Source organism: Mya arenaria, chromosome 6 (genome assembly GCF_026914265.1).
Source record: "Mya arenaria isolate MELC-2E11 chromosome 6, ASM2691426v1".
Lineage (NCBI taxonomy): Eukaryota > Metazoa > Mollusca > Bivalvia > Myida > Myidae > Mya > Mya arenaria.
In genome coordinates, this window is record NC_069127.1 from 14,966,913 (window position 1) to 14,993,608 (window position 26,696).

Sequence of the window (26,696 nt, forward strand, 5' to 3'; positions counted from 1 at the left end):
TCATCTTGTGTTTAATACACATCAGTATACACGAGTAACGTTATACAACATGGAGATTTAGTCAATGTGAAGAGTCATGTCTTATTCTCGCCCCTGACACACTGAGGCTTGTCACCATCCCTGGAATGGGATACTGCCTTTTTCTTCGGTGGATGTCTCTGCGGATCTGTCAAAATCACACTGGTCAAGATTTATAATGGTTTTCAATCATAAGCGTATAGGTAAGTTAATTTGAGAGTTAAATGTGTTGCGCGTTCATTATCACCACGCCAATTAATTCTCATTTTTCTATGTATAAAACATGCTGTTTTTCTCGTTGGTCAGATAAATTGCGTTGTAATAAAGTGCGTTTTTATAAGTCGTTGCTGTTATAAACAAAAAACCTTACTTGACCGACATTTTGAATATATATTAATTCGTCTGGCAACTGTCCACTTAAATATGGGCAGATAATACAGGCTATCCATTTAGTTTAAGTTTCCTACATGTTGACCATTACGCACCTGTTCGATTCGGATGACTGTTGAATTCATCGTTAGCTCGCATGTGCGCAGAAGTTCGAATTCCTGAACTACGCGCACCGTCGTTACCGAAAACAATATGGCGTCCGTACTTGTCAAAATATTGCTTCAATGATGCATTCCATCAAAACAAAAAGGGTGATGTGATAAACTAACCATGTGAATTAAGAAAACTATCCTCAACAAGAAACTATACGTATATAAGAAAGAAAATGTTGGGAGGTGCTTACTCGTATCCTTTAATGGAAGAAAAACTACTAGTGTTGTGAAATTGAAAAAACAACAACAGCAATAGTCAACATTTTTAGATAGAAATAAAACTGTGTGTCTTATATTTAGTGAATAATCAATTTATCTTTTAAGTGTAGAAGTAAAGACCTGATACATGTACACTGTAGCCTCTAGTCCTTTTTTCTTTGGAATGTTACTTTATATGGTTTATTTCTCCATGTTTTCTTTCACTTATACTTTTGGCTTTATTGTAACAATTTTCACAGATAATTGCTATTTACATTGTTCATAATATATTACTCTTTTACACTAAACATATTGGATATCATTCATCCCTTTCACAATCATTTTTATGATCAAAACATATTTTCGTATCAGTGTTCCCAGGTATAAAAAAGTTTGCATCACTGTGGCAAGAACAGCGTTAATAAGCTATGCATGGTTATGGACCAACTGTTGTAGATAAGCGTTAAAAATTACCACAAGCTCATAAGCACTACACTCCTAAAATGCTTCTGGGCATGGCGGCATGCTCAAGTTGTGGATCTTGCTTAGCACTTATAGGCTTGTTCATCCAAAATTTGAATGTCATTGACTGATAGGTAAGAACTGAAGTGTTCAATGCACTTGGTATTAGATAGTCAAGTGTGTTTGGGTAAGAACGGTTACCGTAAGAACAACTGCTCTCTAATCTTTAATAATTGGTAGTAAATATTTGGTCTGATTGTCAACACTAGTAGGGTAAGTTATTCCTTAAAGTTCGCTTAACTGGTGCCGGGGTGCCTGGATTGGCCTAAAAGATTAGGGTGGGGGAGTGAAGTTTGTGTTAGTATGAGCCAACTGCCTGGTCTGATTCCTTAAGTGCATTTACAAAACCTTCTGGTGGATACTGCACATTCCCAATATGCTTGATTGACCATTTGCACAGTAAACCAAATTGTCTAGTTAAGAGCCTAAAATTATCTTTCATTTGCTGTCCATTAACAGAATAAGACAGAGTTTACCAATGTTTTGCAGCACTACCTCAATCAATGTTTAGCTTTACATTGTAAAAGTGGCACTCCTTTTTAGGCAACAATGTTTTTCAGATTAGACAGACGTTGTCCTAATGTTGAGTTTTTGTTTTTCGTCAATGAGTTGAATGATGGTTTGCTAAGAATTCTAATTAGCATTTGAAGATCATGAACTACCCATGTTTTGTACGGACACAACGTGCTGTAGCTCTTTTCCCAATATAGAAATAGATCTAGTCAAATACGGCTCAAATTGTTCATAATCAAATTGTATCAAAAACAAATATTTATGATATTTCATTCACTCACAAAACATATAGAATGACTTCTGAATAAATGGAAGTTCATAATAGTCAGATTTATTTTGGAAATGTTGCTAAAAGAGTAATTATTTGGAAACAGTATAGTATACCTTTAATTAGTTTTTCCGGGATTAGGGATTTTGATTATGGTATGGTGTTTCACAGCCCTTTTATCTAGCCCTGTTGGCCTGGTGCCTTGCAATTTGACAGATTATTGTGTTCTTGTGTAATGAGCAGACAACATGTGTTTTCATAATCAGTTTTTTCTTTATTCAATAATTTTATGCCCTTTTTAGGAAAAAAACATGCCCTTTATCATCCATGGCAGAAACACTATAGTATTAAGCAATTCTTTTTAGTAAAATACAGCTTTTATTTTGAGAGCTGTGAACAAGTGTTGTGTTTTCTATGTTCACAGCACTTTTGAATTTTCTGTATTATTCTTTTATGAAATATATTATTATTTATCCTTAACCAGATGTTTTCAGCTCACAATTCAAACACATGGAGAGGCAACATGTTGACACTTTGAAAACTCTGGCAGAAAACGAGAAATCAGATGCCTTAGCCAGAGCTCGCAAACTATCCATTGAAACTAACAAAAGACGCAGGTATGTACAACTACCCAAACATTTATCAAAATTATTTTTTAAATTTTTACAGTTTTCCCTATACTTGACCTAAATCCGTTAAGTATTCAGATAACAGCGTTATTCCATTACCTTGACATATTTTAAGTTGGATATTTGGTCTTTTTGATTTGCTGCTTTTACTGGCAACATTCCTACTGAATTCTTTGTCAAATTATGTTGTTATGAATATATATGTTGTTCAAATATTCTAAAATGTATGTTTTGAATGGTCAAATCCAAGCTTAGACTTTTTTATCAAGTCATTGTTTTGAAACTGTGGCTAAATTACATTTATTTAAGAACTTGAAAGACATCATTGTGTCAAAATATTTTTGAAAGTAAATATTGGTGCTATTTACAAGCTGGTGATAAGATATTACCTTAACAATACATATTCAATAAGCAACTTAGATTGAACTTAAGTTTAAGAATAAAACCTAATTGTTTTGATTGACCGGTATATTAAGCTGACCAATAGGCTCAATGGAATATCTGAGGCATGTCAAAGGATAAGGATAAGATCAATATTGAATACTGGACCAGGAATTCACCTCCATCACAATACCAGTAATAGTTCATTGCCTAGCAGAGCTAAATATTTTGTGCTATCAGTTCCAGTTATTGTGGTTAGTTCCTGAATAGACCACATTTTTGGCTGTTACATCATACTTAATGATCTGCATACCTAAGTTAAATGATAAACCATAACTAAGTCACTGTTACTTCCTTTGAATAAATATGTTTAACTTGTAATGCATGAATGATGACCTACAGTTAACGTGTTTGATAAAAATATTTAAATAGTCAGAAACTCAAGATCAGTTGCCAAGTTACATGTGCTCAGGAACAAAATCATATTGCGAATGCAAGTTTAAGGATAGGAAATGCCTCTTTTAAGAATTCATAGATATTTTTGCTTGTAATGCTTGTTTGAATGTTTATGTATTTTTATCTAAGTGTGTTCTTGTCAAAAAACTGTCTAGTTATTGTTTTAGCCTTGGGGTTGTTGTTTGCATCCTTGTGAAAACCCCTCAATCTCGGCCATAACTCATATAGTGTTTAAGACATTTAAATGCAACTGGGTATACTCCAAATACAATTGTCTCATGTATATCAAGGTACATAATTCTGACTTTAACAATTTTCGAGTTATTCACCATCTTAAACCGAAGAAAGCAGACAGGCATTGGTGTTCAGTCATTTTATTTTTCACAAGAGTTAAAGAATGATAGAAATATAATTATGTAATCAATAAAAGCATACTTGTGATATAACATCATTAAGAGTTGTGTTAGGATTTATGGTTGTCATGATCGTCATGCAATTTAAATATATTGACCAGGAACCCATACTTTATGGTCATATTTTGACTTTTGTATAGAACTTTGACATTTAACTAGGGATGGAAACCGGATACCAAATCGGTATCCGGATATTCGTATCAAGTATTCAAATACTATCCGGATACTCGTATCAAAATGTTTTCATAATAAGTAAATTTCCTATTATATGTCACCCACCTTCTGTTATTTGACATAATTGTCCACTTAATTTATAATTCGTCTTATGGCAATTTCACTTTTTCATTCATTCTTTCTCAGTCTTAATAATTTATAATGTTATAATCAAAGCTAAACAACTCATTTTATGTCATAAACCTCATGATGAATACCACTTAAACACCCCGTGAATTTGATAGTCACTTCGGCCAAGGTGGTTGCTTGGTTACTGCCTCGTGCTTTCGAGTTTTGTTATTTATCGGCAGGTTTCATGTTAAATGACGCTTTGATTATTTGATTGTAATTTTATTTCATTACATTGTGCAATTAATGCAATACCTACAATTTCTGTGGTGTTTTGTAATGAAGGATATAATTGCGGAAAAGATAAGAAGACAAAAAGACGATCTGATTTTCTTTATTTACAATTCATGCATGTACTTTTTTTATTTATCAATCAACTAAACATGTTTACATATCGTATGAAAAATAAAATACACTACACAAAATAAAACGTGAATAAATACTAAATAGGAAATAAATCATTTATATACTTGATAATTTAATTAAACACTGTACACACACTACTTTCAAGTCCGAAATGTTCGAATACTTCACAACAGTCTTCATTCGATGTCGCACTTAATCGAACGCATGTTCTTGTTCAGAAACAAGTTAGCGTCCACCATGTTACTGTTGAGGCGATGATACAGGAATAACGATTAATAATTCAAAACACAATTACAAGATGCAAAATGATAGAAATTTGATTGAAAAGTGAAAAGATAAACAAATTTGTTTATGTATTTATTGTTCAGATAGCAATAATTTCTTCATGCATATTCATCAAAAATACGATTGGTCATTAATAGCTTTGATTGCACGACCCTTAACTTGTGATTGGACGATCAATTCCTACGGATTAATGATCAATCCGTTTAATATCAACTAGTGCCAATTAGTGTCAATTAAGCACATCTGAGATCATTAAACAACACTTGTCATTGTAAACAAGGTCATAGAACTTCACAGGGTGCTGCACAAGGACACAATATCACGCCTTGTGCAAACACCCAATTAGCAGACGATTTGTGACACATACCTGCTTCGCGACAGACACTGTTGGTCACCTGAAATATTTCATCTGAAAAGTTTTATAACAATTGCTATGTCTCTGCTAAGCTATTTCATTGAAATTTTAATTCTTAACGAATATTCGAATACCCATTTTGGTATCCGAATATTTGCGTGATATCCGGATACTCGGATATTCGCTTCCATCCCTACATTTAACACAACACAGGGTCAGTCCTAAGCAGAACTTCATTCCCCATTTTTGTTCTCGTATAAACCTTTGAAAGAAAAAATCAAGACACCATACCCACCGTTTACATCCATTTTCAGCTATTGGCACTACAAAGGAAGACGCGCTGGAGCATTTTCAATGCATAACAAATTCAATTATTGCTCTCTGTGTACTCTCTTGAAGCAATTGTTTTGGTGCCAATTCTTTGAGCACTTATGCTTTACTTGTAATATATTTCTACTTCAAGTAGCATATCTGTACTGACAACTGTTCATGAACATTACTTTGTGGCCTATATGAAATTTGGTCCAAAGGGATGGCAGTATTTTTTATATGCCACCACTTCTTGGTGGTCGGGGGTATTTAGGAATCACCTTGTCGGTCAATCTGTGCTTGCATCTGTCCCTCCCTCTGCCCTTGGACACCAGGACAAGTCTACTTTTCTACATAACTCCATAGATTGTTGGGTATTGACTGTGTTGAGGATAAGTGCTGTTCACAAGAAAGATTATTTTGAATTGTATTTTAAAAGTTATTTTCCTTATTTCTATACAGTAGAATTTAATTAGGACCATTAACATAATTGATGCCATCTCACCGACAAACAGCATTCAAGGAGCATACATCGTTCCCAATAATTCTTCTTATTACAAGAAGGTGGTGTGGGCGGTGTATTAATCACATCCACCTATGTGACAAGTGTTGTATTGATCCAATTATTTTGGTAAATACATGTACTGCTTATCTTTAACCATACTGTTAACCTTTAACCATAACTTAAAACATAAAATAAAGTGGTATAATTTGTGACATGTCAATTTCCATGTACCAATGAATTACACACTATCATGATATTATTTAATGCTTATCAACAAATCTTTGGCTTTATAAGATGTTATAATTCTTAGATTTGTTGGTAGATAAAGAAAAATAAGAAATTGATTATTTGCTGTATTTGGTTCTATTTGAAATACTTGAATACCATTCATTCTACCTGATACCGCCTAGTATCGCTCAAATTTCAGGCTCTCTGAATGACAGTATTGCACTCGTTGTCTAACTTTCCTTTGAGTCATGTTAAGCAGGGTTAATAGATCAATATTTTTGAAAAAATTATTTCAATTTAAACTCTTGATGATATGGAAACTTTGGAATTGTCAGTGAATCAAGAGAAAGCGTACATTAAACTGAAGTTTGTCTCTGTAGGATTGATACTCAGTTCAGATATGATCCTGGGGCCGTATTCAATACCCACCTTAGACTTAACTTAATTTAAGAATTAACTAGAATCTGAGCGTTTTGATTGGACAGTAAAATTAATTGGCCGATAGACTAAATGAATTCACTTAGGCATGCTTAAGGATAAGGATTCCCAAATGGGCGCGTGAAATTCCAGCAAAACAATATCAAAAGAAAGACACTTCAAGGTCTTTTATCTAAATTGAAGCTAGTATACACTTTTAAGCCAACCCCATTGAATTATTTGACTTTTAATTAACTTTTTCATAGTAAAGAACAAAACAAAGTGCATACATATAGGTAACAAACATTGTTTAAATTACTTAAAAAACATTTTTTGGGGAAAATCATCTAGTCCACAATGTGTTCAGGTAAGTGAAGGTGGCTTTGTTGTTTTTTTACAACTAACTGCCAGAATGGACAACAAGATTAAAAATATATTTGTGTTATTATTTATTGTTATAAAGGACCTGCCAATATTATTGTCAATTTCTTTTGTAATTTTGATGTAAAATTTCAGTGATATTTAATATTATATATTTTTACTTTTGATGATGTATTGAATGGTATGGCATCTCTGTTCGTGGCTGCAAAATATATATTTAAGCCTGTTAACAAAGGCTATAATGAAAACATTGATATAAAAGATGATCACTCCAGGCCGTGAATCTAGAAAACTTAAAAATCAAAGGTAAACATCAATGCTTAACAATTTATAAAAAGTGTTTAATGGTTATTATCACGGATTGACTTTTCTTAATGTTGTGTATGGTTTAGGGAGATCAGTGGAAGTTATAGTTTGGGAGATATGTAATGTGTGGTAATGTTTAACATTGACCTTAGGAAATGTCTGCGACAGAGGTATCATTTAAAGAATATCATCAATTTGAAGAGAATATTAGTAGTTTTTAATCTATTGCTCATAGAAATAAAAAAGGTTGTAGCTGTTGCTGTTGAATTCATATTTAATTTGTTATGTGATGTACACTCATGCTATATTCTGTTAAATACTATTGATAGAAAAGTATGCATATTTTTATGCATGGAAGTGCAACATGTGAATTTCAAATCAATATTTTTTCCTTGATTGATATTTTACGATATATAGCATAATCATTATTTGATTTGACGTACATATTATTATTATTATTATTATTATTATTATTATTATTATTATTATTATTATTATACCACATTTATATAGCACTCTTTTCATATGGCACATACGTTCAAAAGTGCTTTACATTTCTATACATTTTATAAATACAGGCTTACAGCTTAAAAACAGCATCAATCATATTATACAAGTTGAGCATAAAACAATCATTTAAAAAAATAAAAATAAAAAATAGATATTCATATAAGACATAAAATCAAACATATTATCACAAACCAAGTAAACTATCCTTATATAAAAACAACAACAATGACAAGCTTTGGCATAGATGTGTCAGATATACGAAATCATCAGTTACCATATATTTTCAAAAAGAAATGAGTTTTCAGAGATCTTTTAAAAGAGTCTAAAGTGTTTGAGTTCCGTATTCCCAGTGGAAGCGCATTCCACAACTTTGGAGCAGCATTTGCATAGCAACGATCACCATATGTAACAGTACGGGATCTTGGTATCACAAGAGTGAGAGTGTCACTTTGGGATCTCAAAACATGCTGTGGTCTATGTATCTTTAACATGTTTTTAATGTAGCAAGGCGATTGATCATTTAAGACTTTATAGGTATGTGTCAGTATTTTAAAATCAATCCGGTATTGCACAGGAAGCCAGTGAAGTTCCTTTAAAACTGGTGTGATGTGGTTGAATCGAGGAGTCTTTGTAATGATGCCGTGTTTTGAAGTTTGTTCAAGGTTGTGTTAGCCATGGAGCAGGGAGTTGCAGTAGTCAAGTCTGGATGTTACAAGAGAGTTCACAAGGGTCTTAGTTGCATCACTGGTTAGATATTGTCTTATGTGGCCTACTTGTCGTAATTGAGCATAGCAAGATCTACAAACAGCATTCACGTGTTGCTCCATGTCCATTTTGGAATCCAGGAAAGCACCTAGGTTTCTTACGCAAGATGTTGGTTTTATCTCGGAATCGCCCATCTTTATAGTCAAGTCCATGATACAATCTGCATTGCGCTTGGAGCTAAACAGTATATGTATATTAATCTGACCATTCAAAACAAAGTCATTGATAACAGAACCGTTGACCATTTCATTGTAGAGCATTGGCCGTCAAGCGGAAGACAGAGGCTGAACGTGAGGAAAAGCGTCGCCAGCAGATTCTCTCCAAGCGGCGAGAAAAACAGCAGGAGGCGACCGAGAAGTTCCAGCGATCGCACTTCCCAAGTCGACCAGGCAGTGGCACTAGCAGTGTCTGTATGTACACAACACGCTCACTCTTTGCAGCCAGCCAATGTAGATTGACTCTTTAATGGGTTGGCGAAATGCCCAAAATATTTGACATCAGTAATTATCATGTTTAGTAGTTAAAATGGCTGCAACTATAGCTCAGTTTTATTAATAACATTGTTTTTTGTATTCGTTCAAATTATCTTTGCAATTAGGTACAGAAGATTAGTGCAATATCTATTGGTAGTATTTCCACTATAAATCCATTCCCAGCCTCTGTTAAAATCTACCCATTCACCTGATTAAAATCAATAATGGCTGACTGCTGATTCACCAAAATAAATATTTGGCAGTTTTTGAAAAATATTATTATCACATTGGACAAAATATAATTTCAACCACTAAAGTTTGTGAATATTAGTAACAATTGATTTTGTTTAGGTAAATAGAAACCATTCATAAATTTCTGTATTAAGTTCCTCTATATGTTAGAAAGTACAGGCAAGGTATTTAGACATCCACAATATCAATTATCATGCTTAACCTAATATGAAGACAAGATATTGAAAAATGATGGTAGAGATTTGCATATTTTATGCATTTGATGTTCAGAACAACTATGATGGGCTTTATTGAAAGCTTTATATAAAAAGTGAACTGGTTTTATTCTGGTTCATTCACAATGAGTATGATAACCTTTGTATTGCATTTATTATGTTTTTAAATAAGGTCAATTCAATGCTGTTCTATTTCAGAATTTCAATTTTTATATTATATAAGTTGTCAGTTGAGATAATCTGAAATAGCTTTTAATCTACTATACAATACTGTGCAATGACTTGATATAATGCTTTTCTTAAAAGGTTTAAAGAACAAAAAAACAAAGAATTTTATTTGGGTTGAGGTCATTGTCAATTTCCTTAGATTAAACATTTCTATTAACGTTAGCTTTATATTGGTGAAATTGTGAAAGCTGATTTCCCCATCATAGGGGGTCAGTATTTTATTCATTCTGATTTTCCCTTTTGTCATTTTATGTACTTCTTTTGTTTAACCTGATTGTTGTCCATTTCAGCAAACCGTTGGTCTCCCCGGCGGGCCAACACCCAGCTGGAGGATGCCCTCAAACTTGTGCGGGGAAACTCGGGGAGCGTTCGCTCAAGCTCAGCCAAGTCTCGCACCTCCCACGCCCAACATGGCCACCGAAGCCCCTCCTACTACAGGCAAAACTCAGACCCACTCAGTAAACCATACTTTAACAAGTATGCCCACCCTTCTATAAATAGTAGTGGACAGGAGGATCTGCATAACAAGAGTTTGCGTAACTTGAATAATAGCCGAACACTTTTCGAACAACAATTGGAGACTTACCAGCAATCCCTGCTACAACAGCAGCAGAAATCACTGCGAGACTTTAACCAGCAGGTGATGCAAGAAATAGAAAATGAGGATGTGCTTAATGTTGAGCAGAATGGATTGGGTGGGGAAATGGGGCGGAGCGAGAGTCTGTCATCTGTAGACAGTCTGGAGGAGAATGGTTCAAATGACACGGTGAGAGAAAGCTGTGACCTGGAGGGATATATGGGTCAGAAACAAAACAGTGGGGTAAATGGGGTATCGGGGAATAATAGTAATTGTTATATTAATGGGACAAGAAATGTTTCCTTTGCAGATAACGATAAGAGTTCAATAAGAACTGTCACTAATGTCAATACGTCTTCTTATCAAAATAATAATTCACATGGGTCACAGAATATAGATTCCTACAATGCACAAGTTCAGGCCTTATTGAAATCTTCCCAAAAACCTTCAGAGCAACAGAAAGAGCAGTTTTACCTGCAGCGACAGAAGGAGATACATCAACAATTAGCTGATCAGGAACAGAAGAAACAACAAGAACAGCGAGCATTGGAGAAGCAACAGAAACAGCAGCTGTTGCTTCAACAACAATATGAGAAACAACAACAGGAACAGTTGCAGCTGGAGAAACGACGACAAATGCTTGAACAGCAGAAGCAGCAACAAGAAAACATAAAGAAGCAGGAGGAAAATCCGCGACCAAAAGTGGAGGTGAAAGCTTGGACGACACCGTCCCCCCATCCACCTTCCCAGGCCAGCGTGATGGGAACACAGCCCACCCTGGTCACAAATGCCTCCCCTTATTCTGGTAGGTCCACCAACACCAACATGACAGTGCCACTGTATGAAAATCTGTCCAGTCCAAATAATACAACATCTGTCAGTTCAAAAAGCACTGTTGTGTCTGAACCTTACACCCTGACTGGAAATGGTGCTTACAACAGTAATGACAATTCTAATGTGGTCAAAAATGTAAGGGCTGATCGTGTTCAGCCCTCAGCTTTACAATCTGATTATTCAAGTGCTCAAGAAAGAAGTGTTTCTTTTCTAGAAACAGTGACTAATGGTTTACCTGTGAAACCAGAACAGAGCAAAGCTACAGTGGTAAATGCTGTGACCAGTGTAGGATATGCCAGTAGAGCAACATCTTTACCACAGAACTCTAGCACAATTTCAGCACCACAACGTACAGTACAACAGATGTCCACAAAACCCAGTTCTGCTGCTCAACAGCTATCTCCTAAGCCTAGCACAGCCCAAGCTACAAAGATCACTCCCACCCCACCGGCCACCACTGTTACTACTAAACCTCCGCCAAACCCAGCTAACTACGGTAACTCTTACGGCGCTGCATTTGCTGCTAAACAAAACCAGCAGCAACAGAAGTCATCATCTGTCAGCAGCCAGCAGAAACCCAACGAAACTGTGTGTTCCACAAAGTCTGATTCCTCCAGCTCAACAAGGTTGACAATGACAACTGGCACAGTGCCATTATCATGGGGTGACCAGAGCGCAACCAAAGTCCCGTATATGATGGGGCCCTCCACGGCTGTGAACGGGGATGATATTGCAGACACGGACTCTGTCAGCACCATTTGTGATGAAAAAGAACCTGAACCAAAAGGTGAGCCACAAGAATATACTTGTACTGCTTTAAAGTTGGTTACATCAAAATATTTTGTCCAAAAAAGTTCTTGGTACACATCATTAATATAGTTAAAAAGAAATCTGTACGCATCAGTGAATTTCCTTTCTAAGTAAGGGGTAAAGGGCGTCCAACTTCAGGCCAAAAAATACCCATGGTGCATAGATCTCTTAATAATGCATTCAGTAGTTTTTGTTATCTTTTTTTTTAAGTTATTGGTCGTGCAGGTTTTTTGTATAAAAAGATTTTCTATTAAAATGTAGCAATGAGTGCAAAAATAAATGCCTTCCTTATCCACAGAGGTGAAAAGCATTCTAAAACGTCCACCAAGCGGGAAGAAAGGCGGGATCCTGAAGAAGTCTGGGTCCACGGGAAACATGCGAGATATCCGGGACAGCTTGGAGATTACCCGTGTCCACTTGCAGACCAGCGCAGAGGAGCAAGAACAACGGGTAGGCTCACCTTAGAGGTGTATGGCTTAGTTTTGATGGGGTGACTTGAAGAAGTATTTATTATTCATGTTATGTGTTGTAGTTGGAAAAAATGATGTACATGTATTATGCTGCTGTTGTCTAAACAAGGGCAGGTGTTTTTACATATATATTATATGTCTGCCAGTATATTAACTGTTGGCATGATAGTTGGCATGTCCTCTCTGTTAAATGTAATTAAAAAAAATGGATGACTGTTTTCTCTTAAAACTCCAAAAATAGTGATAGCTAGAAGACATAGGCATTATGTTTTTCGGTACATGTACACTTTTATTATGCCACCCTTTGAAGAAGCTGGAGATTTTTGTATACCAATCCTTGCCTGGTTGATGAATAGAAAACACTTGGGCCCATGATCCTCAATCTTGAAAGGGGGGAGGGTCAAGACCAGCAGATGCCTGCTATTGATTTGAGGTCAGAAGGTCTAAGATCACGGTGACAGTACCCTTAAACACAGCAATCTTTTACTATTGAATTAGAATATGCTTGGGTTAAGGGTCCTCAGACTTTGTAGGGAAATTGGTCATAGTGACCTTGAACATTTGGTGGAGAAGTTGGTCATGACCTGTAGATCCCTATTGTGGACATTCCTTTTTTTAGATCAAAAAATCAAAAGTCAAGGTCACTAAATTGACCACAGTCATGGTCATCTTTAAAAACAGGCATTTAATATATTTTTACAATGATCAATAACTAAAAGTTTGCTTGAAAGTTGTAAGAAATTGACCATTGTCAAATTATTATAAACAAATTGGTTACCACTTAAGTTGACCTTTAAGCAGCTTTGTATATCTGTAAAACTTGCATTGCCCATATTCTTTACTATATGTTATCCCATTAAGTAATTCACTGCTGTCATGCAGTTTGATGGAAAGAATAACTCATCAACTCCTGTAACAATATTTAGAACGGCTCAATAATTATTCCTATTGTACTCCAACATGTTGGCATAACCTTAAATTACTCCACAGACATTACCAGTAAATGTAAAACAACTACTTGGCTTCCATTAGGGGGGCATACAAGTTTTACAAATATCTCTCGCTATAACATCATATTACATGTAAATTATGGTGTAACACAGATGTTAAGAGAAAAAGAAAAGCGCAACAAATCTGCAACTACGGTTGGTAATGTAACCATGGAAATGTGGAGTGTGTAGTATGAATAAATTTGTATACAAGTGAAAGTATAAGACTTGAGCGTTGCCATTTCAAATATAATTTTAATATCATTAAACACCCCACTTTTTCATGTGTTACACCTTTTTTCTATTAATTGCATGTATTTTGAAATTTCAATATAGACTTCACTTGCTTTCTTTGTGCAAAGTTAAAACAGATTTTGCAAAATTTCTTATGTGTGTTAACTATTGATAGTTTTTTATATAGTTTAATTCTTGATGTTTTCTAATCCCTGATTCTCACTGACTACATATTATTCAGGCCTCAGAAATGTATCCTCATCATGAATTTTTAACACATCCGTTTATCAAAGAAAATAATTTGAGGCTTTGTCATAGCCTTACTAAGTTAGCATTGTTGATGGAGTCATCATTGTCACTGTGTGCAAAAACATTATCCTTTGCCATTACTGAAAAAAACAAACAAGCTATTCTAAATTAAATTGGTCCTAATATTTCCAGAGATAATCAGCCCATTTATAACAGGCCCATGTAACTTTGCCTTTAATATTTGTTGAGTTATGGGCCTTTTTTACTGAAAACAATGACAGATGAGCATTGGTGTTTGCTCCGCAGGGCTCTTGTTATAATCTGCATTTACTTAAAAGCTCATTGTGTGATCCTTTGTTTCTGACTCTATGAGTAGAGCTTAAGTAGCAATAGCAATATCTTGCAATATACAATATGGTAGATGTTCAGTGGTAGATGTACAATGCATTTATACTTTTCTGGTATTGCTTTGTTAAAAACAGATTGTGTTCGTTTCTTTAAAGTATGAAAGTTTTTGCTTCTTTGTTTTTTTCTTTAGCAAAATATTTCCTGCCTACATTAATTTCTTTTTAAATGCGGATTTAATAGTATTTTACAATTATTATACTGTATATTTCAACATTGTATGTATCACTCTCATTGGCACTATGTTATGCGACAGAGTGGTCTTGTGTTGTGGAGAAAACCATAGAACTGAGAGGAGAACTGCTTGTCCTGCTTGGTAACCACAAACCAAACTCACATGCGCATTCACACATTGCAAAAGGATTCAACAACAAATGTCTTATCTACAGTATTTTGTCATTTTTGTATGAATATTGAAAATATTATGTTTTGTCTTTTACTTTGAAATGAACATGATATGCAGATTGTGTATTTTTAACTCGTAATTATTTGTGAATGTTGAATATATATATTTCAGCCAACAAAGAAGAATGTTCGGTTTGATGACATGTGTTACTATGACGAGCCAGAACATTACAGTTCAGATGATAAGATATTTGTGAGGAGGGATGGTAGGTCATCGTGGTTTTCTATTTGTAATACCAGTGGGTTTCTACATTTAAAATGATACAAATGATGTACTAGTAACTTTTGATTAGTCATGCTATCTTTTAAATATGTATATGATTATTGCCTCAATAGTCTGATGAATGGTTTATATTAAGTGATATATCTAGTTGCTTACATAATATTCATCTTTTAAAAGTAAATTAGAAGGAAAAGGTTTTACCCATCAATCTAACAATCAGAATTGGGACCGTCTGTTTTAGATGCAGGAAGTGAAAAACCTACAAGGCCGGTGTCAGCCGTGACTCCCAAGTCATCCAGGGTGGACAGCAAGCCTCCACGGGCTACCAGTGCCACCGTGCGCACAAGCACAATACCCCGTGCCAAGACACAGGTTGTCCGACCCCAGGGTACTGCGCATATTATCACCCAGAGCACACTAAACCTTGACCCAACTGGTGGGAACGAGAAAATGACCATTGTCAATGGCAACTTCATGGAGAAAGTGCCTGCAATGGCACGAGCCAATCAAACAGCAGTGACTGTTGCTCCGGTGACAGTGTACAATACTTCTACAAGTTACATGAAGCCAGAACCACCACAGAAGGGCAGCTATGCTGTCACAAGCATTATAATGCCCAAGGGTGACAGTGCTCCATTTTTGTACCCCAATGGTAAACAAGTGATGACCAGTCAGGGCCCAGCCCCTGCTTGTAGTATGAATGGCCCTACCCAGACCAGTGCTGGATCTAAACATGAAGGGGCTGTATATGATGACAATGGTTTAAGAATTGACAGGACTCCTACTGATGATGAGATCAACTTCCTGTGGGACAAGCTACGAACATGTCTCAGCAGGAACTCCACAGCCACGCCTGACAAGGGACAGACTCCAGTAGGACCAGACGGAAATCAGACCGGGCCTAGGCAGGCCGCTCCCGTGGCTCACACATACATTGATGGCAATACCCTAGGCCAGTTTAACAGTCTCAACAGGGTAGCACAGCCACCTCACACCAACAACACTAACAATCCTGCCATTCGTCGTCAAAACTCATTAGACAATGCTGCTGCTGCAAACACATACACAAGGAGATACGGCTTGCTGCAGCAGAGAAAGCAGCAGCCAAACCCCCAAAGCCTCAAGTCCAGGCAGGCCTCCCCCCAGCAGGGGTACACTGTTTACCAAGCTCCTGTCCAAAGCCACGCCGAACCACAGACAACCGGCAACCCTTTCCAGAATGGAGCTGACGGTGAGTTCTGCTATCTTTATCTAACTAGATACCGGTAGTTTTTTCTCCCACCTCAGATAAGTAGATCCATTAATTTAACTATGCTAAAAATTCTTATCTTGCCCACGGGCGAAGATAAAATGCCCGTATGGAACTTCTTTTAATGGTCGCCACATTGTGATTACCTCCCTTGTTGAAGACTGTCGTCTGTAGCGCATCATGGAAACCTTGTCTGGTGGCAATATTTAGAACGCGAGTTAATTATTTCTCGCTTCAAATGTCACCAGAAAACAGTTTTCACGCACCTTTCAAGAAATAATGCTTCACTCTTCTTAGAACTATTTAAAGACCTATCAGACCATTTACATACTCTGAATCACTGCATACCTTGTTTCCGCAAAACACCCTACGCTCGGGTCGGAATGAACCTATCTTACACTCTCGGCCATGGAAGATACTTATAATCTAACTAGTTAAGGTCGCTTTAAGAAAAAAGCTTTCAATATATGATAATTCTAAAGGAAGATGTTGCTTGCAAACAATTTTTTCTGTAAAACATTTATATTAACCTTAATGGTGATCTGTCAGAATTGATCTTAACATACGAAATGTTAAGATTTTTATGGGTAGTATTTTATACCAGCAATTACAGCCATAAACATTACTTTTTATCCTTATCCTTGTGTGTGTGTATACATGTTACAGTGAGTGAGAGTCTGGCAGGTTTCCTGGCAGCAGAGCAGCTCGCGAACCAGTCTGTGTCAGAGAGCCACATACACCAGGCCATAGACGAGGCCCAGACCAGGCAGCAAGCTGTCATAGCAACCAAGCCTAAAAGTAACACTGAGTTTCACTTGTATAGATAAATTGTTTGTACTAATATTAGAGAGCAGATATTGTGATGCCAAGTGATCACAGGATTCACAAATTTCAATATATTGAAATATATTGTTATAATGTTGTTGTTTTTATCACAATGCGTTGTGTTTATACATGTCTTAGTGATGGTGTTTATATGTAATGTTCATGTAATGTAATGTGAAGTGAAGACTATAAGGTGCAATGTTTGTATTTTCCAGTGAAATCAGCACTGTCTGTGGAGGAACAGAGGCTGATGCAGTCCCTGGATCGTCTTAATGAACAGTTACAAGGTATACAATCACGTACCTTAGCTCCTATATGTATAACTAGTTGAATGGGGCTTAACGCGTTAACTCTTCTGTAGCATTGTTCACTTGCTTGTTAAAAAGTGTTTGTATGTTTTGGTAATCTTGATGACTAGTATTCATAAATGCCATATTTCTGGAGACCTTCACAGGGGTATTTGTTTAGAAAACCAGGGAATGTTGACATATACCCTGGGATTTTAGATGCATCCAAAAAACATTTCAATATCTCATACATGCCATAATTATGGAAGGCTTACATAGGATTTGAATCATGAATACCTATAGCTCGCTCTGCTTTCTTTTGTGTAACATTTCAAACATCTACTCTTTTTTTTTCACTGAGTTATCATACTGATTTCCTATTTCAGTGACAGAAGGGCAGATACCAGTCAACGGCACAACGAACCAGCCAGTACCAACACAACAACAACAGCAAGAGCAGCAGCAGAGGCAACATGTTGTCCATGTAGGTAGACATTGTCACTTGTCAACAAGCAAATTGATTGTAATGCTCCCTAAAGTCTCTAGTTGACCTAAACCTAAACATTATTTCCTCAGTGCAGTTGGATTACTTAGTGTTCCTTAGGGAGCATTATTCAGTTCCATTGACAATCTTATTATCAAATAGATGAGACCTCTAGCCCAGTTAGGGTGTTGTTAAATGGTTTCAATATTCTATTTAATATCAGTCCAAAATATAACTGTGAGTGGCATGGTATTGCAGTGATCTCCTAAAATCCTGCATTAACCCTTGGCATGATTATAGATAGGTCATTTAGACATCATATTTGCAACTTTTATTATAACATTAAGCTTGCTTTTCATCCGTTCTGTCCAAGTGAGAATATGAATACGTTCCACACAAAAATATTTCTTTCTCCTTGAAAGGGATTTCAAATGCATTGGTCTGCGCTGCAAACAAAAATCACAAATGAGAAAGGATATATCTTTTATGCTTTTCCAAACTGTTGAGTCAATCAATAGTCAGATAATTACCTTGAAAAACATCTTTGTATATTTGACTGAAATTAATGAGTATTATTTCACTGTATATCAGTTGGATTTGGCACTGCTGTTAAATTCCTGATAACATATTGAAGAAAATGTAATACTATTCATCCCTTGCTCGTTCTGCACTTACAGCGTTCATCATTTCTTAATGAAGATGGAAAGGTAACAGTTAAAAAAGAGCTACTATTTTCTCTCTTTCCATGTTCGACTATGTTCATCATTATAATCACTTGGTTTTGCCTTAACCTCCTAATTGATAACAATCATGCAAATTATGATAACATCCACTTACATTGTTTGCTATACAATATGCCTTGATTATAACTACATTCAAACCTGGTCGTAAGGCCATCTGTTTTTAAATTCCTGATAACAACTGTATTATCCAGCCACTCCAAATTTCTCCTTGACGTTTTTGCTATATAAAGTACATGCATTAAGCAGCCAACTGCCATACGCAGCCGGGGTCACTAATCTTTGATCTCATGAAGCCAAATAGACACAAGTTAATGGCCACTATTCTATGTCACTGATACTTCCACAAATAAATTATCACTCTGAGATAATCATTAAGATCGTGTGTTTTCTAATACGCAAAGTTTATGAATAAATACAGTGACCTCTGAAAATTTCGTCATCATCAAAAGGCGTATTACATCATGTTAATAACAACTTGGTGAAAGTTTTGATCAGAATTAACACAATAATGAATAGATAATTAAAAAAATATTAATATTTAGGAAACCGACACAGAAAATCGGTTATTATGGAATTTCAGCTTGCATTCTCACTGAAAAGTGATGAAATCAGTTATGATTAGTATAAAATTTAATTTAATTTTGAAGTGCATGGATTTCTATCTTTTTGAATGAACTGTGTGATTTTCTTTTCAATTTTGATCATTTTTGACAGTTAAACTGATCACATGTGTTTTAGTTGAAATAATGTGTTGAGTGTATATAATTGGTCAAAATGCAAGAAGTGTTGCCAAGGAATTTAACTGTGGACAGACATACCATAAGTCAATGTCAATTGTGAAGGAATATAACGGAAATTGAGCATTTGTAACTTCTTTAAATGTCAAAGGCAAAAATAACAGCAATAAAAAATGGCCACCCGTTTTAAGCATCCAATATGTTTTTTTCAATGAGGTGGCCACTCATTACAGGTTTGACTGTATTGGTAAATGTTACTTTTATAAATGTTTTATATCCTTGTCGTAGTCTTGCTGCGGCCTTCTACAGTACATAAAAACATTGTCAAAACTGAAGCACACATGCAAAATTTACATGAATTTACATGAAGCTTGGTACACAGGACTTTTATACTATGATATAATGTCAATATGCAAAATGGTATAGCATCTCACAATACCCTGAAATATCTGATATAACCACTTGGTTTTACACCTTCTAAATCAAAAACATATTTATCACCACGAAAGCTTCATTTTAAGGTATGTGACGTTGTAAAACAGATAATAATATTATATCATGTTTACGATAATGACACAAGAGCAGGCAGTAATGTACAAGCTTATCGAACTCAACATTGATAATGTCACAGAATCTAAAAACTTTTTATTTTGTTTGTTTCTGGTGTGGAGAAATTGAACACAGACATGCTTTGCCAACAAATTCCATCCATTTTCTTAGCTCTATAAACATAATATGTATTATTATTAGCAACAATTAATTCTTATGATCATCAAAACATTATACATGTTAACTCATATCAAACCCTGATGATTTTTATGGCCGATAATGTATACTTCCTCTCTCTCTGTGCTGTAGCATGAGGCTGGTGGGCAGTCAGACCCAGATGAGACAGTAAGCCAGGGTGTTGTTCTCTAGGGCTAGGGGAGCACATAGCCAGGCTGCCATTCGTCTTTAGTAGCAGTTTATTACGAAATAATATACAGTCGAAACCTGTTGGCTCGTTATCCTAGGGACCAGCCAAAATACTTTGAGCCAAGCGGGAATAATTACAGAATGTTTTTTTTTTGTTAAATAAAATCATGTTTACCTCATTTGTTATTTTACTAGATTATCTCCACTGGAGAGGGCTATTTATAGAACATACAAGCAAAAAAAAACAAGTAACTGTTGTGAAGTGAAATTCTTACCTGGGACCGCAAAAATGACGTCAAGCCAAGCTAACAGAATAAAGTGTGAAATTCCTACTTGGGATCATGCAAATGACATTGAGCTTAACTAAAAATTCACCTTGTTGAAATTGAGTAATCATGAACGTATTGTAAAAAAAAAAGGTCCTTTACATCAACTTCAGGTCAAAGAGGAAATTGAGCCAAGCTATATCGAGTTAACAGGTTTCGACTCTATTTGATATATTATTTAAGATCTTTTTAATAAATAAAGGGAGAGTTAGTGTAATGAACAAGCCTTTTTTGTTTTCTTTCTTGTTCATGTTATTCTCAATCATTTTGCGACACACTTTCTTTAGTCCTATGTTCAATTTTAGGTCAGGTAGCAATTGCAAGTTGATTCTTTTGGTTTTGACTAGACCACACACTTTTACTCTCATTTTTCTTCTATCATTTATACGCACTGAAACATCCTAGATTTTATTCTTTCGAATACATTTTATCATTCCCATAAACTATATCAATATAAAATATTTACAAAATTTATGGATTGTGACATCAATTTTCAATTTCTACAATGCCATGTTAGAAAATGAGCGAGGTAATAATAGTAGCTTTCAGCTATCTCCTCAATCCTTATGATGATATCTGTATAGTATGTGTTGTATCAATGTATTTTCATAAAATAAATAATGTTTAAACTAAGTTGGCTCTGACTCAAAATCAATTCAAGCATTATTATACGGCAGCCTGGCTAAATATTTGTTTGATTCCAGCAGTCAACCGTCTAGATTTTATTTGTGATGTTGTCTTGCAAGCAATATTGTCAAAGCTGTTATATTTACTACCGGGGTATATAGGAATACAAGAGAGCAAAAGATACTGACTTTAAATTTCAGAATATTAAAATAGCTGGTAATTTTCCATTTCAAATATTATTATAACACAAACATACATTTAACTTTGAAGCATGCAATTTTGTTTGATATATTTGGTTTGCTAGAAAGTGCTATTTACACAATTACATTATAAGGTTTCATTCAACGATCATGACCATAACGAATCCGCATACGCTTGCCAGGACATATTATTATTTGAACTAATAGAATGGGCTCTGTATGATGATAATTATGGCATGAGGCGTATTCAGTGATTGTTTTGGTTTTTGTTTTATAATGCTGATTAGACTCATATATTATGTCTAAGATTTTTCATAGAAAGAACTTCTGTCATACAATATATGCACTTGGTGCAGTGTTGAATGCAGTTGCCTCACCTTGTTCACCGTGTTTCATCTTGTTGTTCCATGTTATTGTTTACAGTTACCACGGGTGACCTACTATTAGGGCATGTTGTGGTAAGGTCTAGGGACCGTGATCTGCACAGTTGCTTCCCCTTTCACCCAGTTACCTCCCTTAACTGTCCTCTCCCTCTACAGGGGCCATATTCAGTTGCCACTTGCCTGAATTTGTGACTAATAGACTCAGAAAAGCAAATATAAATGTTTAAAAAACAGCATATAAATAAAGCATGAATAATTTATTATAAAACTTGTTATGCACCAGTCAATTGCAGCCACGGCGCCACAGGTGTTGGGGTGTACCGGGGATAGCTGGGAAATGGGCTGTGTTTTTACCTTCCAGTGACCCCCCAGTGCCGGGTGCATGCAGTGGTTTATAATGTCTTCCAGTCAAAAATAGGAGGGAATGGGGGCCTTTGTAACCTAAAGTCCCTGGGGTGTGGGGGCATTTGGCAGGGATTTTATCAGCAGTTTACCTCCGCAGGGCAGGGATTTTACCTTGGCTTGGCTGGACCGAAAGTCAAAGTCCCTGCTATTCCCCCGACCTGGGGGGGGGGGGGGGCGTGGTTACAATTGACTGGTGTATTATTTATAACAAACAGAGCAACTTTCATTTTTATAACCCTTCTAGTAGTGATTTTAAAATAAGATAAAGATTTGCATTTTTTTAAGTCTGAAAAGTAAATACGCAAGTGAACGTGGGCCCTGCTTAGACAAAACATGTTCACTAAATGATGCAATAGATTCAGTTTTAGAACCATTCTTACAGTTAATAAATGAATCACACTGTAATATGAAGTTGTTGCACAAGTAATAAATCAACATGTTACAGAATTTCTCATTTCTCTCCTAGAATCTGTGTCTAACGGTATTTGTCTAAATGTATGTGCTGTGTATGAAAAGGTTGTGCTTTTGTTGCTGTGTTTGTTTTGTGTCGAGTGGCACCCATTTCTGGCTCAATTCTCACTATAACTGTGCTGCAGTAAAGGAGCATGTAAACCAGAGAAAATGGTTAAAAAAAGAATATGTCTATTTTTCTGGAAAACTAAAAGATAGAATAAGTACATGTATCTATGATTGGATAAGAATTAGTAATATCTGTTTGCTCTCAATTGGAATAAAATACCATTGTTGTCATGGAAATAGTTACATTCAAATACGATTGAAATTAATGTTTCACAATGTGTTCGCAGAGAAATAATGCAGGTAATGTTCATAATTATTTTTCAGGTGTCAGGATTCAAGGGTCATGCACCGCTCACGGCCCAGCGCCGCATCATTGAAACCGGGAATCACAAGGCAAGATTACGGATCACTTCAGCAGCGTTGAAACGAAATGTACACAGACAGCAGTAGTGTTCCACCATTACACATTGTTAATACAAATGTATGTGTTTTGTGCCCTTCCATTACTGAAGCAGTTTTGGGACAGAAATATTTCTCTGGGCTGTGCAATTTGCGCATTTAGAGGATGGGTTATTTTCTCTGTCAAATCTCTTTCCATGAGCTGAAGATGGCTGTATCTGAAGGCTGTTAGACCTAGGCTGGGGTGATGATCCTAGCTCATATTTATCAACACTATAGGGTCCAGTTCCTATGAAGGGTTATAGTTTTAAGTTTAAATCTCATGTCAGAGGTATATCACAAATGGGTTTTATTTTATTATTAATACAAAATTATGAAACTAAGGTATATTAAGTTGAATATATGACTAAATCTTAATTGAAACAGGTTTTTGTACTGCTGGCATTTTATTGCATCCGTCTTTTACCAATCTGCTTCAATTCCTACATGATATGTTATAAACTTTTTTTTTTAAATTTACTTGTTTATAGAGCTGATGAACTGGAAGGCTTGTAGTTTAGGCCTGAAATGCAATAGTGTGAGTTTATATTCACTTTAACTGTGATGTATCAAGTATTTAGAGGACCATTTTCAGTCATTCAAGTCAGTCATTATTCTTTTGTGTTGAGTATAAAATGGAGAATTTATCACTGGCAACATTGATTAAAATAATTCTGGTGGGGGTACATCCATTAAACCAATTTTTCATTTAATTTCGGAAAGATTGGTTTCAAGTTGGACATTATCAATATAATTATGTACCTGCTGAATACATGCTGGTAAAAGAGCAGTAATAGCAAAACACTACTTGTATGGTAGTACTGTATGTGTGGACTACTTTTAGAGTGATGTATATATATTTACAAACTTACGTCTAGAGGCTATCAAAGACAAGTGTAAAATGTGTGTCTGCATCAGACAGACTTGTCCGCACAAAGTGAGTTTGAATGTTTCTTGTATACACATGTATGAACAGTTCTTCATGGGGCTAACTCTTACGACTCAGAACTCCAACTGCAATCTAAGACTTTATTTGTGGCTACATGTATATGTGCAAGTAGAAATCCTTCTATTCCAAATTTATATCGGAAATCCCTGAATATCTACCTCTTAACTTTTTTTGGTTTTGTTGCGTTTCTTCAATCTTACTAACACTAAGTAAAGAAATTTCTAAAGCATAACATACGAAATATGTACAAGTTCATTTTTGCGTGTTCTGTTTACTTTTTCTATTGAAATTTTAAGAGCTTTGCTCACTTTGTTGTGAACTGTCAATCATTGATGAAGTTATTAGAAAATGAATATAATGAACTGCATATATCTTAATTTTGCCAATTCTTCTTTATCAGGAATTGATTGATCTCTCAAGCTGTAGATAAATTTAGTTTTAGCAGTAAATATTAAATAACACGTTTCGATATATACTATGAAAATGACTGCAGAAAAAGCAATATTTTAAGATGACTTTATTCTGAAAGTTGTCTCAAGCAAGAACCTCTCTGTATCACAGTTACATCTGTGTTTCAAATAGTTGAGGTAAACCTCATGTAAACATCAACCGGCTTGGCTTTATTTTGAACATATTCCTATAAGTCACAGTTGTTTTTTTCTCCTAGTTTATTATGAATAAATGTTTATTCCATAATGGGCTCTTTTTGAATTTGCCTTGTGCACAATACTGATAGTCTACATTCCATTTTCTGTTTTAAATGGGAAACAACATATTAAATACAAGAATTATTTCTAAGACTTGTAAGCTCATTTTTTAGATGCTATGTTAGGAATTATTAAAATTTTAAAATGTATTTATTTATTGTTTACAAAAAAGTATTTCATGTGAGTTTGTGTTGAATGTGATAAATGTTCTATTCCGTCCCATCCTCATGTGATAATTGTTCTATTCCATCCCTTCATCATGTGATAAATGTTCTATTCCGTCCCATCGTCATGTGATAATTAAGATTTTACATGTGTATCTATATGTACAGGTTATACATTCCTGAATCATGTGTTCATAAATTTCCACAACAGCAAATAAATCATCGTTCTATATATATTTTGTTTGCACACATGTTTCAATGAAAGCTCATTTGTAAATGCAAGGAGTTTTAACAGAAGGAGAGATTGTAATGCAATCAATGATAACATATTCCACTGGAACCAAATTCACTTACATCTTGCGTCCACTCTCACAACCTAGTTTCAAATGTTACATACAATTATTGATTAAACTTTGCTCTATGAGCAAGACTTTTAACAGTTAAATACATTATAAAGAACTATACCGGTATGCAGTTTTATATCTTAAAACATATAAAAAATATGTACATGAAATACCACCCCAGGAGTATAAAATACCACCCCAGGAGTATAAAATACCACCCCAGGAGTATAAAATACCACACCAGGGGTACATAATACCGTACTGGGGTATATAATACTACCCCAGTGGTATCATATTCCATCAAAGGCATACATAATACCAGCCCAGGGGTATAGAGTACCACCCCAGGGGTACATAATACTGCCCAAGGGATTCAAATACCATCCAAGGCATACATAATACCACCCCAGAGGTAAAAGTACCACCCTAGGGGTAGTCATACTTGTAGTTTCTCTATTGGTGCTTTAAGAACATATATGTTAGACTTCCTGCATTGGTTTATCAAAAAGAGGTGATTATAGAAGACTATGTCATTGCAGAAGATAATAAATGTTTTTGTACACATTTGTATAATCATTTTGTCAACAGAACTTATCTATTAAATGATAATATTGAAATGTATACATGTCAGATTTTTTTATGTAATTATTTAATATCTAGCTGTTAATATTTGTTTAGTTTGTATTTATGATCATTGATCTTAACTCCTGTGATAAAGTTACATTGTGGGAATAAATTTATAGAGACACAATTTAATATTTGTTTTTCATACCTCTTTAATCATACCCGATAGTCAAGTCGTGCCTTACTTTCTTGTTCCAACATGTGACCAATCATAGTCAAGTTGTGCCTTACTATCTTGTTTGGACACGAACCAATCATAGTCAAGTTGTGCCTGGCTATCTTGTTTGAACATGGGACCAATCATAGTCAAGTTGTGCCTGGCTATCTTGTTTGAACATGGGACAAATCATAGTCAACTTGTGCCTTACTATCTTGTTTTGACATGTGACCAATCATAGTCAAGTTGTGCCTTACTATCTTGTTTGGACATGGACCAATCATAGTCAAGTTGTGCCTTACTATCTTGTTTGGACATGGACCAATCATAGTCAAGTTGTGCCTTACTATCTTGTTTGAACATGGGACCAATCATAGTCAAGTTGTGCCTTACTATCTTGTATGGACATGGACCATGCCTTACTATCTTGTATGGACATGGACCAATCATAGTCAATTTGTGGCTTACTTTCTTGTTTGGACATGGGATCTATCATTGTCAAGTCGTGTCTTACTATCTTGTTGAGACATCTGACCAATC

At 35.4% G+C, this 26,696-nt stretch overlaps 1 protein-coding gene across 9 annotated transcripts; it reads left to right on the plus strand.

Annotated features, from left to right (window-relative positions):
- The first annotated feature begins 596 nt into the window (after nt 1-596).
- On the plus strand, nt 597-26,106 carry LOC128238836 (putative mediator of RNA polymerase II transcription subunit 26). 9 transcript variants are annotated; one of them, XM_052955110.1, is made up of 14 exons: nt 597-753; nt 2,556-2,678; nt 8,965-9,119; nt 10,168-12,075; nt 12,397-12,548; nt 13,672-13,713; nt 14,963-15,056; nt 15,315-16,304; nt 16,989-17,120; nt 17,363-17,434; nt 17,821-17,918; nt 18,596-18,625; nt 21,467-21,482; nt 23,098-26,106. In XM_052955110.1, exons 1-14 carry the CDS (start codon nt 734-736, stop codon nt 23,148-23,150), a joined length of 3,885 nt encoding a protein of 1,294 aa, XP_052811070.1. In that variant the 5' UTR covers nt 597-733; the 3' UTR covers nt 23,151-26,106. The 9 variants fall into 9 exon arrangements, with proteins under 9 accessions (XP_052811070.1, XP_052811073.1, XP_052811072.1 ...); XM_052955113.1 differs by lacking the exon at nt 21,467-21,482 and adding an exon at nt 21,890-21,924 and having other exon boundaries at nt 23,098-23,215; XM_052955112.1 differs by lacking the exons at nt 18,596-18,625; nt 21,467-21,482 and adding exons at nt 20,257-20,292; nt 21,890-21,924 and having other exon boundaries at nt 23,098-23,215.
- The last annotated feature ends 590 nt before the right edge of the window (nt 26,107-26,696 follow it).

What these genes read in the sequence shown, in the direction of transcription:
- LOC128238836 (XM_052955105.1), top strand. Translation starts at nt 734, where the DNA reads ATGTTGGGAGGTGCTTACTC. An exon ending in GATATTTGTGAGGAGGGATG is followed by an intron (nt 15,057 to 15,314) that starts GTAGGTCATCGT and finishes CGTCTGTTTTAG; the next exon opens with ATGCAGGAAGTGAAAAACCT. An exon ending in CATAGCAACCAAGCCTAAAA is followed by an intron (nt 17,121 to 17,362) that starts GTAACACTGAGT and finishes TGTATTTTCCAG; the next exon opens with TGAAATCAGCACTGTCTGTG.